The sequence below is a fragment of the Quercus suber genome, unplaced genomic scaffold (assembly GCF_002906115.3).
Source record: "Quercus suber isolate HL8 unplaced genomic scaffold, Cork oak 2.0 scaffold_721, whole genome shotgun sequence".
NCBI classification, from domain to species: domain Eukaryota; kingdom Viridiplantae; phylum Streptophyta; class Magnoliopsida; order Fagales; family Fagaceae; genus Quercus; species Quercus suber.
In genome coordinates, this window is record NW_027070161.1 from 43,177 (window position 1) to 57,162 (window position 13,986).

The 13,986-nt window shown below is 33.3% G+C and overlaps 1 protein-coding gene across 1 annotated transcript; it reads left to right on the forward strand.

Moving 5' to 3' along the window:
* LOC112038131 (trihelix transcription factor DF1) lies at positions 1-2,893 on the forward strand. The gene is made up of 2 exons (XM_024070948.2): positions 1-573; positions 1,085-2,893. The coding sequence occupies exons 1-2, from the start codon at positions 311-313 to the stop codon at positions 2,421-2,423; spliced, it is 1,602 nt and encodes a 533-aa protein (XP_023926716.1). The 5' UTR covers positions 1-310; the 3' UTR covers positions 2,424-2,893.
* Positions 2,894-13,986: the final 11,093 nt, after the last annotated feature.

Below are 13,986 nucleotides of genomic sequence, written 5' to 3' on the forward strand. Positions count from 1 at the left end.
AAAAAGAAAAAAAAATAATTCACCTTGTTGTTGTTGTTTACCTACATAACCCAATGAAAGTGGTAGAATTTTTGAGAACCCAAAGCTTTTAAGCCCATCTCAACCAAAGAGAAAACAATAAAAAAAAACCCATCTAAGTTTATTATTTTACTTACCCTTTACCCACTTCTCTCTATCTCTCTCTATTTCTAAATTCTACATCTCTCACTCTCTCTACCCCAAAACCCTAGAATTTTGATATATATTTTTATTTCATTTTTCACCCTAAGCTGTAAAAAAATAAGATATTCCGGGAAACCAAACTACCACCATGTTGGAAATCTCAACTGTGCCGGAGAGCAATACCGCTACTACTGGCAACCGGGAGAACGATGAGGGTGGTGGGTCGGTGTCGGTTGGGTCTGGAGAGGAAGAGAGAGTTGGTGGTGGAGCTGAAGAGGGTGGCGACCGGAGCTTCGGCGGTAACCGGTGGCCGAGGCAAGAGACTTTGGCTATGCTCAAAATAAGGTCCGACATGGACGATGCCTTCAGAGACGCTTCTTCCAAAGCTCCTCTCTGGGAACAGGTTTCCAGGTCGGTCATTCACTCACTCGCTCACTTTTTTTTTTTTCTTTTTCATTTTCACTTTGCTTGTATTTTCTTATTCCCTGTTTGATTCCTGGGAAATTTTGAAGGCGTTGGGTTATGCAAGTATTTAAAATACAAAGTTGATGTTGTTTTTTTTTATTATTACATGAGTGGGTTTGGTTTCAGTGGAGGTTCCAAGTTCAATCTAGTTACTTCCGTTTGGTAACGAGTGGTTCTAAATGACCCAGATATAATATTATTATTAAAAGAATGATTTTTTTTTTTATTTTCCTAGCACAGATCAACTTGTTTTATTGTATTATCAAAACCCAGTTGCACTGAATTAATACCCAGTTACTTGTTATGTTCATTGGGTTTAAAGGTCTAGAATTCTCTTAAATTTATGTGCTTTTTGATTGTTTAGTTCATTCTTTTAGAGAGAGAGAGTTGGTTTTTAGTAAAAATTTTTTAAAAAATTGGAGTGCAACAATGAGATTTATGGAACTGTGTTATTCAGGAAATTAGCTGAGCTTGGGTATAATCGAAGTGCCAAGAAATGCAAGGAGAAGTTTGAGAACATTTACAAGTATCACAAGAGGACCAAGGATGTCCGGTCCAGCCGACCCAATGGCAAGGCTTATAGGTTTTTCGAGCAATTACAGGCTTTAGATGGTCACACACAACTTCCTTCTCCTTCCCCGGTGAAAATTCAGGAAACCACGATGGTGGTAAGGACAGTGGAGCCTAGGAATGTTGTTCAGAATGCAATCCCACATTCTATCGTTCGAAATGGAAATTTAGCGGAGAACTACACTCCAACCACGTCGTCATCCAGTAAAGAATCGGAAGGGATGAGAAAGAAGAAGAAGAAGTTGACAGAGTATTTTGAGGATTTGATGAAGGAAGTGATAGAGAAGCAAGAGAATTTGCAAAAGAAGTTCATAGATGTATTGGAGAAGTGTGAGCAAGATCGTATAGCAAGAGAAGAGGAGTGGAAGATTCAAGAATTGGATAGGATTAAGAGAGAACGGGAGCTTTTGGTTCAAGAAAGATCAATTGCCGCAGCTAAGGATGCAGCCGTGCTTGCATTCTTGAAGAAGTTTTCTGAGCAAGCAAGCTCAGTGCAATTGCCTGAGGAGGCGATAATGGTCACAATACCTGTGGAGAAATTTGTGGAGAGGCAAGAAAATGATAATGGTGGAAATGTTATGGACAAGCAAGAAAAGCAAAATGGTGAGAATGTTTTGGATAGGCAAGAAGATGACAATGGTGGGAATAATTTGGAGAGGCAAGAAAATGATAATGGTGAGAATTCTATTCAGATGAGCTCAGGTCGATGGCCGCAGATGAGTTCAGCTCGATGGCCTAAAGATGAAGTTGAAGCCTTGATTAAGCTGAGGACTAATCTCGATTTTCGGTATCAAGAAAATGGGCCAAAAGCACCTCTATGGGAGGAGATATCATTGGCAATGAAAAAGCTTGGTTATGATAGGAATGCAAAGAGGTGTAAAGAGAAGTGGGAGAATATAAACAAGTACTTCAAAAGGGTAAAAGAAAGCAATAAGAAAAGGTCTGATGATTCAAAAACATGTCCTTATTTTCAGCAGCTTGATGCTTTGTACAGTGGGAAGACTAAGAAGGTTGAAAATTCCGTTAATTCTGGTTGCGAGTTGAAGCCTGAGGAGCTTTTGATGCATATGATGAGTGGACAAGAAGAGAGACAAAGGACGGAGTCATTAACGGAAGATGGTGAGGGAGAAAACGTTAATGAGATTGAAGGAGATAAGGAAGATGAAGATGGGGATAACTATCAAGTTGTTGCAAGTGATCCTTCTTCAACGGCAAATTTGGGCTGAGAAGACATGGTGGGAACCCGTTCTGTGAGAACTGAAGTTGGTGTGCTTATTTTTGAAATGTGGGTCAGGGTCATTACTGAGCTACCCCACGGCAGTGTAGGTGAAATTTGTGGTGCTGAGAAATTCATTGTGATATCTTATGGGAAACGGCATCTTCTATCTATGTAGTATATGTTCATCATTAGTTGATAAAGAAGAGAGAGAGAGAGAGAGTGGAATAAGTAAATTTAGGAGGCTAGTGTGTAATTTAATACAGCTTTCTTTTGAAAGTTCACACCCCCATGTGTGCAAAAGTTGGAAATGGTTGGTTGTATTTGTTTGTATTAATAGAGACTAGCATAAGCAATGATGCAACAGTGGTAGCTGCCTTTTCATTATTTGGTTAAACAAGTGATTATATCACTCGTGGGCGAGCAATAATGTAATGATTGACAAAGGACGATAAAGCAAATCACTTTTTCTTTGATTAATCCTTGAAATTATATGGTCTATGCATTCTGTCTTCTACAGTGTTCATGATAACATCACAGTGTAATCACTTGTATTAAAACACTGCCGAAGTTGCTGTACCATGGTGGTATTGAGGTCCTGTTGATCCTGGGAAGTTATTTAGCTATCATCAGGGGGAGGGCTATGTACGTCTTTAGTTTTGAACTTGTTTACTGTTTACTACTATAGTTTTGAAAATTACTCATTCAAGGATGAAATGTGTTCAATTGACATTTGCATGATAATCATACAAAAACGTTACCGATTGTCGACACGTGTACAGTAGCATAACACGTGTACAGTGGCATAACGGATGATGAGTGGCCAGGTTTTAGAAAATAACTTAATGAATGTGAAATTATCTAGTACACCTAATGTATTACGCTTCATCTCACAAAAGGATGGGCTTCATCCTTATGTGAGAGGGAGTTGCGATGTACCAAAGTGCAATGTGAATGATGTCTAAACTTGAAAAATAGGAATTGTTAAGAAACCAAATTATGAAACAATTGACACAGTAATAGACAAAGACAATGGTTTATGGGAATAGGAGAATGTATTTGGTATTACTGGGTATATCACACCCCTCTCATCTTATATCTAATAAAACGATAATAGTAAATCAAAATAAAAAATCAAAAGATGATACATCTTTCAAGTAAGTTATCGAGCAATGATGAGCAGAGGGTAAAGGGAAGCAACCCTTTTTTCAAGGTAAGTAAAAATAGATTTCTAAAACGAAAGACAAACTCAAAAGAAGGAAAAAACACAAACACAATCATACTCAGCCATTTTGATATTCGATTATTTGCATTTATTTGTTTTTTGTTCACTGTGTTGAGTGTGTTCTCATTTAAACCATCTAATTTTGCCAAAATCCTCTTAATTGAGGGATCGTTGTACCTACTCGAACTACAATTCTCTCCAAGGTTAGAAAATTTGGTAAAGACTAAAGAGAACCAAAGACCAAGCTCAATTTGCTCTTAGATTTGTGGACGGTAAGGGTAGAATTATTGTTTATTGAGAATTTGAGATCTGAGATCAAATAGTTATGGATCTTTCGAATTCCAAGGAGTCGTGGACTTCCATAAGGATTGTCAATTAAAGAGGAAAATACACCATATAATCCATTCACTTGAAAAAAAAAATGCATATACAATGTGTTTCCACACACAAAAAAAAAAAAAAAAAAAAAAAATGACTCCAGTGTGCATTAGAGGTGACATAGGCACAACACATCTTAAAATGATTGTGTCAGCCCTGTGTCTTGTCCGCTAGGGATGTGCAGAATATCCGCTTGACCCGCTAACCCGCCTGACCAGAATCTGACCCACCCACCTTATACAAGTCATTAAGTTAGGCGGTTTGGTTGGGTGGGTTAGATGCCCAAAATAGCGGATATGGTTGGACAATGGATTAAAACAGTTTCAATACACTACAACCCGACCTGCCCGTTAATTAAACATAAATAAAAAATGTATATATTAGTTCAAATTGATTAACCGTATATTCTGTATATAAAGTTAATCAATCCACCTAATCAATTTTTACATATAATCAATAATCAATTCCTTGTTCAAAATATAAAAAGTCAACATCGAAACCCTAAAATCACTTCAACCGTATACTACATATACTCTGTATTTAGCCTTCACCTTTAGCCCCCCCCCCCCCCCCTCTTTCATGTTGTTTTGTCCTTTTCTTCCTCAACCTTTTTGAAGCCTCCTTTTATTTATTTATTTATTTATTATCCTTTCAATTCTGCACCTTCCATCAACTGTGTACTCTCCTAGACAACCACAGAGGTAGTTGTTTTTATGTCTTGTATTGCTTAATGGTTGTATCTATATTTTTATTGAGTATGTTGTTTGTCTTCTTGATTTGAGTCCCATATATTCTTGTAAATCTTGAGACCATGCATACCATTTTGAAGTTTATTTGTTATGTTGGTATGTTATTATTTTGAATCCTTGATGTGACTTTGGGAATGTTAAGACTTTGGGTTTGTTGATTTAATTTCCCTCAGTTGTAAGGCTGCAGCCTACTATTTTTTCCTTTTCTTTTTCCCTTTTTGTGGAGACAAGGTCTATTAGAGATGATATAATTATTAATGCCAACCTGCACAATCTGCCTAACTCGCAGAGTTGAAACCACCAAAATTTGTAACCAATCTGCCAGATTTAGACTTTGGTGGGTCGGTGGCAGATTGGAATTTTCCTAACCTGCTAGTGGCGGATTGGATAGAAATATTGGCTTTTACCCGCCCAATTCGACCTGCATACACCCCTACTGTCTGCTACTCATATACCTTACCCTTAGAAAGATGCGGTTTTTAGTCTTTAGAAGAGAAATAAGAACATAGATTATTTCAAAAACAACTTAAAATCTCAAAGTTTTCACATTACAATTACTTACATGTGATTTGAGACTACTGAAATCACATTTACACGAACAAGAAAATATCTAAACGATCCAACTTTGGGTTTACATCCATGGATAACACCTATTAAAATCTACGTACTATAAGAGATATGGATTATAACCTTGATAAATCAAACCTTTAGAAACCAAACTCACATACTTACACAAGTGACCTAGTAATCCATGCATTAGGGTTATAAGACGTACTTAAAGTGTTCTCTTTTTTGTTATCAAATTTCATTTTCCACATAAGTTTCATTTGAAATGTGTTCAATTGAAATTTGCATGATAATCATACAAAAACATTACCGATTGTCAACACGTGTACAGTAGCATAACACATGTACAGTGGCATAACGGATGATGAGTGGCCAAGTTTTAGAAAATAGCCTAATGAATGTGAAATTATTCAGTACACCTAATGTATTACGCTTCATCTCACAAAAAGGATGAGCTTCATTCTTATGTGAGAGCAAGTTGCGATGTACCAAAGTGCAATGAATGATGTCTGCACTTGAAAAATAGGAATTGTTAAGAATCCAAATAATAAAACAATTGACACACTAATAGATAGAGACAATTGTTTATTGGAATAGGAGAGTGTGTTTAGTATTATTGGGTATATCACACCCCTCTCATCTTATATCTAATAAAATGATAATAATAAATCAAAATAAAAAATCAAAAGATGATGCATCTTTCAAGTAAGTTATCAAGCAATGATGAGCAGAGGGTAAAGGGAAGCAACCTGTCTTTCAAGATAACTAAAAATAGATTTCTAAAGGTATACGAAAGACAAACTCAAAAGAAGGAAAAAACACAAACACAATCATACTAAGCCATTTTGATATTCGATTATCTTATATGCATTTATTTATTTTGTGTTCTCTGTGTTGGGTGTGTTCTCATTTAAACTATCTAATTTTGCCAAATCCTCTTAATTGAGGCATCGTTGTTCCTACTCGAACTCCAATTCTCTCCAACGTTAGAAAAATTGGTAAAGACTAAAGAGAACCAAAAACCAAGCTCAATTTGCTCTTAGATTTGTTAACAGTAAGTGATTATTAGACATTAAAGTGTAGAATTATTGTTTATTGAGAATTTGAGATCTGAGGTCAGATAGTTATGGATCTTTCGATTTCCAAGGAGTAGTGGACTTCCTATAAGGATTGTCAACTAAAGAGGAAAATACACCATATAATCCATTCACTTGAAAAGAAAAATGCATATACAATGTGTTTCAATAAAAAGGATTGATTTGACTCTAGTGTGCAGTGGAGGTGACATAGGCACTACACGTGTCTTAAAATGGTTACATGTTAGTCTTGTGTCCTATCTGCTACTCATATACCTTACCCTTAGAAAAATACGAATATTAGAAAAGAAATAAGAACATAGATTATTTCAAAAACAACTTAAAACCTCAAAGTTTTCGCGTTATAGTTACATGTGATTTGAGACTAGCGAAATCACATTTACATGAACAAGAAAGTAAAATATTCACATAAGACAACAATATCTAAACTAGCCAACTATGGGCTTACATCCATGGATAACACCAATCAAAATCTATGTTCTATCAGGGATATGGATTATAACCTTGATAAATCAAACTTTTAGAAACCAAACACACATACTTACACCTGTGACCTAGGAATCCATGCACTAGGGTTCCAAGATGTATTTAAAGTGTTCTCTCTTTTGTTATGATGATGCATAGAGGCTTTAAATACATCCTAATTTTCATCCAATTTTTTTAGTAAAAAATTAAGTTTTTGAAATTTTCTATTTTGTATTACAATTTCCTATCGAGCTTTATGTAATTTTATATATGAAAGAATTAATATATATATATATATATATATAAAAGCAGTGACCTCATATAGAAATGCATAAGATCATGCCATGTGGTGCCCTAATTTTGTATTTAGCATTTTTTTTTTACCTCTTTTTGTTAAGTTCTTTTTACCATTACACAAAATATTACATTAAATTATTTTTACTGTTATCTCATTAATCTCCCATTAATTGCTTGAGCTTACACCACACCTTTCTCTCTTTTCCATTTCTTTTAGCATACTTACCATTTTAGTATTAAAAAAAAAATAAAAACTAATATAATTAACCAGATAAGGCCCTAGGGAGAGATAGAGAAACAGAAAAATGTTGTGGGTTGTTAAATGAAACAATGATTCATTATTACCAAAATGAAAGACTTGAGATTGACAAAGCATTTGGAAGAGAGAGAAAAAGAGGAATTTGAGGGGCCACCACCATTGTCACAATGGTCTTCCACCACCGTCATACCACTGAAACTCCTATGGGTAAATTTTTTTGCTTCTTACGATGAATTCATTACTAACAAAGTTTTAGAACAATTATGCTATAATATATGTATAACATTATCCAAAACTATCTTATATAAAACACTAGCTTGAAACCACTTTTTTATTATTAATATATATATATATATATATATATATTTTACGATTTATTTATTCTAAACTCTTTGATTTTTGTACTTAATAACTCACTTGGATAAATATTTATGATGTGGTTCCACATTTGATTCTACAATTAAGAAATAAAACTCTTTAAGAATAAATAATTTGAGACACATGGCGTAAAATTTGAACTTTAATTTGAATTTCTCTCAGCTTTATCTATTATTATATATATAGATTACAATATTATTCGTGCATCGCACGGGCAAGTTATTAGTTATATCTAATTATAACTAATTATGTTAACAAGTTACTTATCAAAAATAGAATATAAAACTAAGAAGATAAAAAGTGATTCTTGGTGTTAGTTTACTCCTTTCTCATAGTACATGATATTTTTTTCACTAACTCTTTTTAATCAAACATGTTGACGTATATATATATGGCCTCCCAAATAATTTTTTTTTGACTCTGCCCCTATGAAAGTACTGAAGTCTCATTTAATTTTTACAATCCCTAACCTTATGAAGATGGTTTTAATGTCAAAAAAAAAAAAAAAAATGAAGATGGTGTTGAAAACCATACCATATTGGTCGTGAGGTAATAAATTAAATTCATGGCTATGATGTGACAATTGATTCCACTAGTCTTTATCTTAATAATATTAATCTTCCATTTACATTGAACTTATGCTTTGATAAAAGTTTTTTTTTTTTTTTTTCTAAATCAGTTCAGAAAAATCCCCTAAATCTCATGATATGGCTATTTAGATGACCATCAATTCATCTTATCTATTTAATTACATAATTTATTAAATCATTTAAATAAGTTATATAATCATTAAAAAAGACATAAAATTAACAACATATCAATGGTCATTTTAATTAACACCTAGTAAGTTGGTAGGATTTTCCTCCAACTCATTCAAAATGAAAATTCTATGCAGTTTAGAATTATGATGTGACTTTCACCTAAGAAATCTTTTGTTTTTGCAAGAAGACCCATGGTGCATATTGGCACCATGGTGCATCTTGGTCCCCACAAAGAGTTGATCAAGTAGGTAGGATTCATTCATTGCCTGAGCTTGAGGCACACGCTTTACCAAGTTTGGAACAAAACTTCAGCAGTCGAACTAATGATTGCAAATCCATATACACAACATGGCTATCCAATCCAAAAAGTATTAACATTTTCTTTATTTTCTTTTGAAATGGAGTGAGACCATCGAATAACATGGTATAATGGTACCGAAGAGCATGGTTTTAACGTTTTTGGAGCTTCGGCAAACAATTTTGGATTCTAATATGATGCATTCATTGAACTGGGGCAATATTTGAGTGAAGATAAATTCATTGTTCATCCATATGAATATGATAATATATGTTGTCTAATTTCCCTCATCTTGGAGTAAGTTTCATATAGAAACTTCGTAGAAGTACACCATATAATTGAGAATATTATACTATTCCTTTCTAATACTAAATTCTGCAACAAGCAAGGGTAAATTTGAGCCCAAATATGATAAAATCACAGCAAGATAGTTGTGAATTGAACCTTTGCAACGAGGTACAAATAGGTTCATACAAGATGAAAGGACATTGAAGGAGATTTGACACAAAACTGTAAAAACATAGTTCATTGTCCCAATTCTAGTAAACTAAAAAAAAAAAAGTGAAAAAAGACATAGAAAAAGAGAGAGATGAGTTCACAGGAAAAAATAACTTAATACTAATAGTAGTCCCATTGAGGCCATGGTCCTGACACAACTGTACAATTCTTGGTACCACCCAGCATTGTCCAATTCCCACCAAGAAGAAGAATTTGCAAGCTTTAGATTAGAGCAAACAAACCTTACCAAATATCCCCTGTTGTAACCAAGGGTCAGTTTAACAACGACAGCCATCAGCTCAACCTCAAAATTCACTTTCCCGCTAGCCATATCACTTGGAAGAAGATTGTCAATGAGCCAAAACTTTGCCTTCAGCTGTGTCTTTTCCCTAGGTTTTAGAACAAAAGATGGAAGTCTTTTATCATAGAGGTACTTGTGATCATGATGCATTTAGGCTTTGGTGGGTCGGTGGCGGATTGGAATTTTCCCAACTTGGCGGATTGGATAGAAATATTGGCTTTTACTTGCCCAATCCGACCTGCATACACCCCTACTGTCCACCACTCATATACCTTATCCTTAGAAAAATGTGGTTTTTAGTCTTTAGAAGAGAAATAAGAACATAGATTATTTCAAAAACAACTTAAAACCTCAAAGTTTTTGCATTACAGTTACTTACATGTGATTTGAGACTAGTGAAATCACATTTACATGAATAAGAAAATAAAATATCCACATAAGACAACAATATCTAAACTAGCCAACTTTGGGTTTACATCCACAGATAACACCAATTAAAATCTACGTACTATCAGAGATATGGATTATAACCTTGATAAATCAAACTTTTAGAAACTAAACTCACATACTTACACAAGTGACCTAGTGATCCATGCATTAGGGTTCCAAGACGTATTAAAGTGTTCTCTTTTTTGTTTCAAATTTCATTTTCAACATACGTTTCATTTGAAATGTGTTCAATTGAAATTTGCATGATAATCATACAAAAACGTTACCGATTGTCAACACGTGTACAGTAGCATAACACGTGTACAGTGGCATAACGGATGATGAGTAGCCAAGTTTTAGAAAATAGCCTAATGAATTTGAAATTATTCAGTACACCTAATGTATTACGCTTCATCTCACAAAAAGGATGAGCTTCATTCTTATGTGAGAGCAAGTTGCGATGTACCAAAGTGCAATGAATGAAGTCTGCACTTGAAAAATAGGAATTGTTAAGAATCCAAATAATGAAACAATTGACACACTAATAGATAGAGACAATTGTTTATTGGAATAGGAGAGTGTATTTAGTATTATTGGGTATGTCACATTTATCTCAGATTTAGGCTTCTTAAAACCTTACTTTTTCTCTTTCTATAACAACAACAACAACACCACCTTTGCAAATAGTTGGATGTCCTGGTTTTTGGCTTCTTAGCTTTATGTGCATCATAATTATAGAATGATTTAGCTCCTGCTATTCAATCCAAACCTTTCATATTAACTTGGAATGAAGGACTTTTGTTATTAATTTTTTCATAAGAAGATGAACAAAACTTTAATATTGAAAAGCACAAATTGAATGAAATTATAATAGAGAGATATTTGAGAGAGAGAGAGAGAGAGAGAGAGAGAGAGAGAGAGAGAGAGAGAGAAAGAGGCATGGAGATTAAGTATAGTACCATGTAATTGTATCTTTTTGGTTCTTTGATTTGGCAAGACCAAACTCCCAACTCTTTAAAATCACCATTTCTCATCAACAATCTATTTCTCAAAAAAAAAAAATGTAGTCATATTTGCAATTTACATATGCATTCAAATTTACATATATAAACACACTCTCACTCAAATAACCAACCCCCTATTCTTCTTCTAAAAAATCATGCACAAATAGTGCTTCAAAGGAAATTAATTACCAAAGCCTTAATCATATTTCAGCAGCAAATTTGGATATAAAATTTAAAACTTTAACAATAATGTGTGCCATTATCTAAAATTCAGTGTTTCTTCCAATGACAGTGCTATGCATTAAAAAAAAAAAAAAAGACAATTCGAAGATCCTCTAGAAGTTGAGCTGGTGGCTGTTTTGTGTTGCTGGAATTTTGCTCATGAAGAATAGAAAAATGCTTATATTTTAGAAGGTGATTCAGCTACATATTCATATGGGTATTGATCAACATGGTTAGAAACATCATTGAGGAGGTAAGACCATTACTGAACAACTTTGAGCACTTTGAAGTTTTTGTTGTAAAAAGAGAAGTTAACATGGAAAATCATACAGTGGCTAGGCATGCCCAATTTGTGACGAATTTGATAGTGTGGATGGATGAAGTTTTGTCCAACAACAATTTATCCTTGATGCAATTGCAATAAAATATATGTTTCCTTCAAGAAAAAAAATAGGAAAGATAAGTTATTTAATTATTTGAGAAGCATTTGGATTGGCATTTTAGAGCTTCGACAATTATGAGGGAAGCAAGTGGAGAATTATTAGTTAAACTTTCTCCTACTTTTATTTTTTGATTGTTGATGCTTAGCATTCTTTGCATATATATAAAATATATTCATTTAGAGATCATGCTTTCATAGTTGTTTACAACAAGTTTAATGAATAGGCTAATGACATAAAATTCTTTCCAGTTGTGTACTGTAATTGGAGCCTAGCATACCCAAACGTCATTGGATCATATTTTGAAAATGTTGAATCAAATGAAACAAATAAAGTACAGATATACTGTTGTCCATATTATGTTCTATTTTTTACCAGCTTGCGTGCCATCACTTGCTTGGAGAGTATATCTTAGATATGATACTGCAATATGACAATTATGGTATATTAGGCTGTTTTAATGAATTAGTCTTCTAGGGTATATGTTGACAAGTGCTGTTGCATATGATGTCAACAGTTTGCCTTTGATCTGCAATGTAGGTGTATTATGTAAACATTTTGCTTTTCATCTGGAATAGTAACTACTTGTCATTGACAATATCCTGAAATGCGTTTGCTAAAATATATTTAGTGCTGCAATATGCAGCTTTCTAAAGCTGACACGCAGCTTGGAAATGTTTGCTATATGCAAAATTCTGGTGCTGCAATATGCAACTTCCTGAAATTAATCTGAAAGAAGCCAAAACATCCGCAGTACAGATAAAAATACAAAGAAACAAAAGTAGCATTATTGCAGGCAGTATACTAGCTAATCCAAGTTACAAAAAAAATGGTTACAGGTTCATAATTTGTGTGATGGTTTGAAGGAACATATAAAAATTTGAAATAAAAGAGGTATCTCCTAATGTTTATGTAGATTAAAGGGTTCGTTTGGATACAGCTGAAAATTGAAAACTAAAACTGAAAAATACTGTAGTAAAATAATTTTTAAATATGTGAATAGTATCGTAAGACCCATTTTTAATAAAAAAAAGTTGCTGAAAAGTGAAATTTGTAGGTCCGTAAACAGTAAAATTTGTGCCGAAAAGTCAACTGTTGCAGCTACTGTTCATTAAACAGTATCCACTACAGTGCTGCTACAGTAAAAAAGAGCTAGAAACGCGTTAAAAAAAAAAAAAAAAAGGTGAAAAAACGCAGACGTCAAACGTGGTTCAAAAACGTGCCAGCCAAACGAGCACTAAAATCAATTTATCATTATGGGTTTAATATTTTTTAAGTCTTCATTCCATATTTGCATTTGATTCTCTGCTATGTACTTAAAATGTATTTGTCCATTTGCTTATCATTACGTACATATATAATAGTTTGATGAATCATTTCATTCACACCCAGGGATAAATATATCATGGTTAGCCGAGATTGGTTCTCATTATTTTTTGGATGTAATGTTAGTTGAAGATATATGTGCTAACTTTTTTTTATTTTTTGAGAAACTATATGTGCTAACTATTATTTGTTGATACAGGTTATGAGTCTCTTGAATGGTTTGTTTGCAGCAGCTTATGAGTCTCTAGAATACCTCAATCAACACTGAAACCAACACATATGAATCTCTTAGGAAATTAATTTATGCCACAACCTAAAAAGTTATTAACTTTGTACAAAGAACATTATACTTTTAGATTTCACAATCAAAACATGCAAAATCTATGAAATATGGACTAAAATCTATGAAATAATAAACTTTGTAAAAAGAACATTATATACTATCAAATTTCGAAGTCCCATAATTTCTACCCCTCTTTAAAAGTAATAAAACAGGTAAGAGGGAAAACAAATTAAAAGTAATAAAACAGGTAAGAGGGAAAACAAAAACCTAAAATTAAACAGAACTTTGTAGCATAACGCATTGACAGATTTAAATCCTAAATACACAAAAAAAAAAAAAAGAATTTCCAAAAAATATATAATAGAAATCGTTTAACACGTACAATGCACAGGAACATTTTACATATTTAAAATACTATCAACTTAACATAAGAATATAATAAAAAATACATTAAATTTCATCCGAGTAATATAGTACATCTATTGGTTTGTTTTACTTGTAACTATGATATTTATAAAATACATTGAGATACGTTAAACTTTAAATATTATAATTGTAGGGTCAGTTTTTGCGGCCCAAGCCCAAGGAGGTATGGA

Bases quoted from the DNA above. Each gene is read 5' to 3' on its own strand.
- LOC112038131 (XM_024070948.2), top strand. From the start codon at position 311: ATGTTGGAAATCTCAACTGTGCCGGAGAGCAATACCGCTACTACTGGC. The intron at 574-1,084 runs GTCGGTCATTCA...TGTGTTATTCAG, and splicing joins CTCTGGGAACAGGTTTCCAG to GAAATTAGCTGAGCTTGGGT.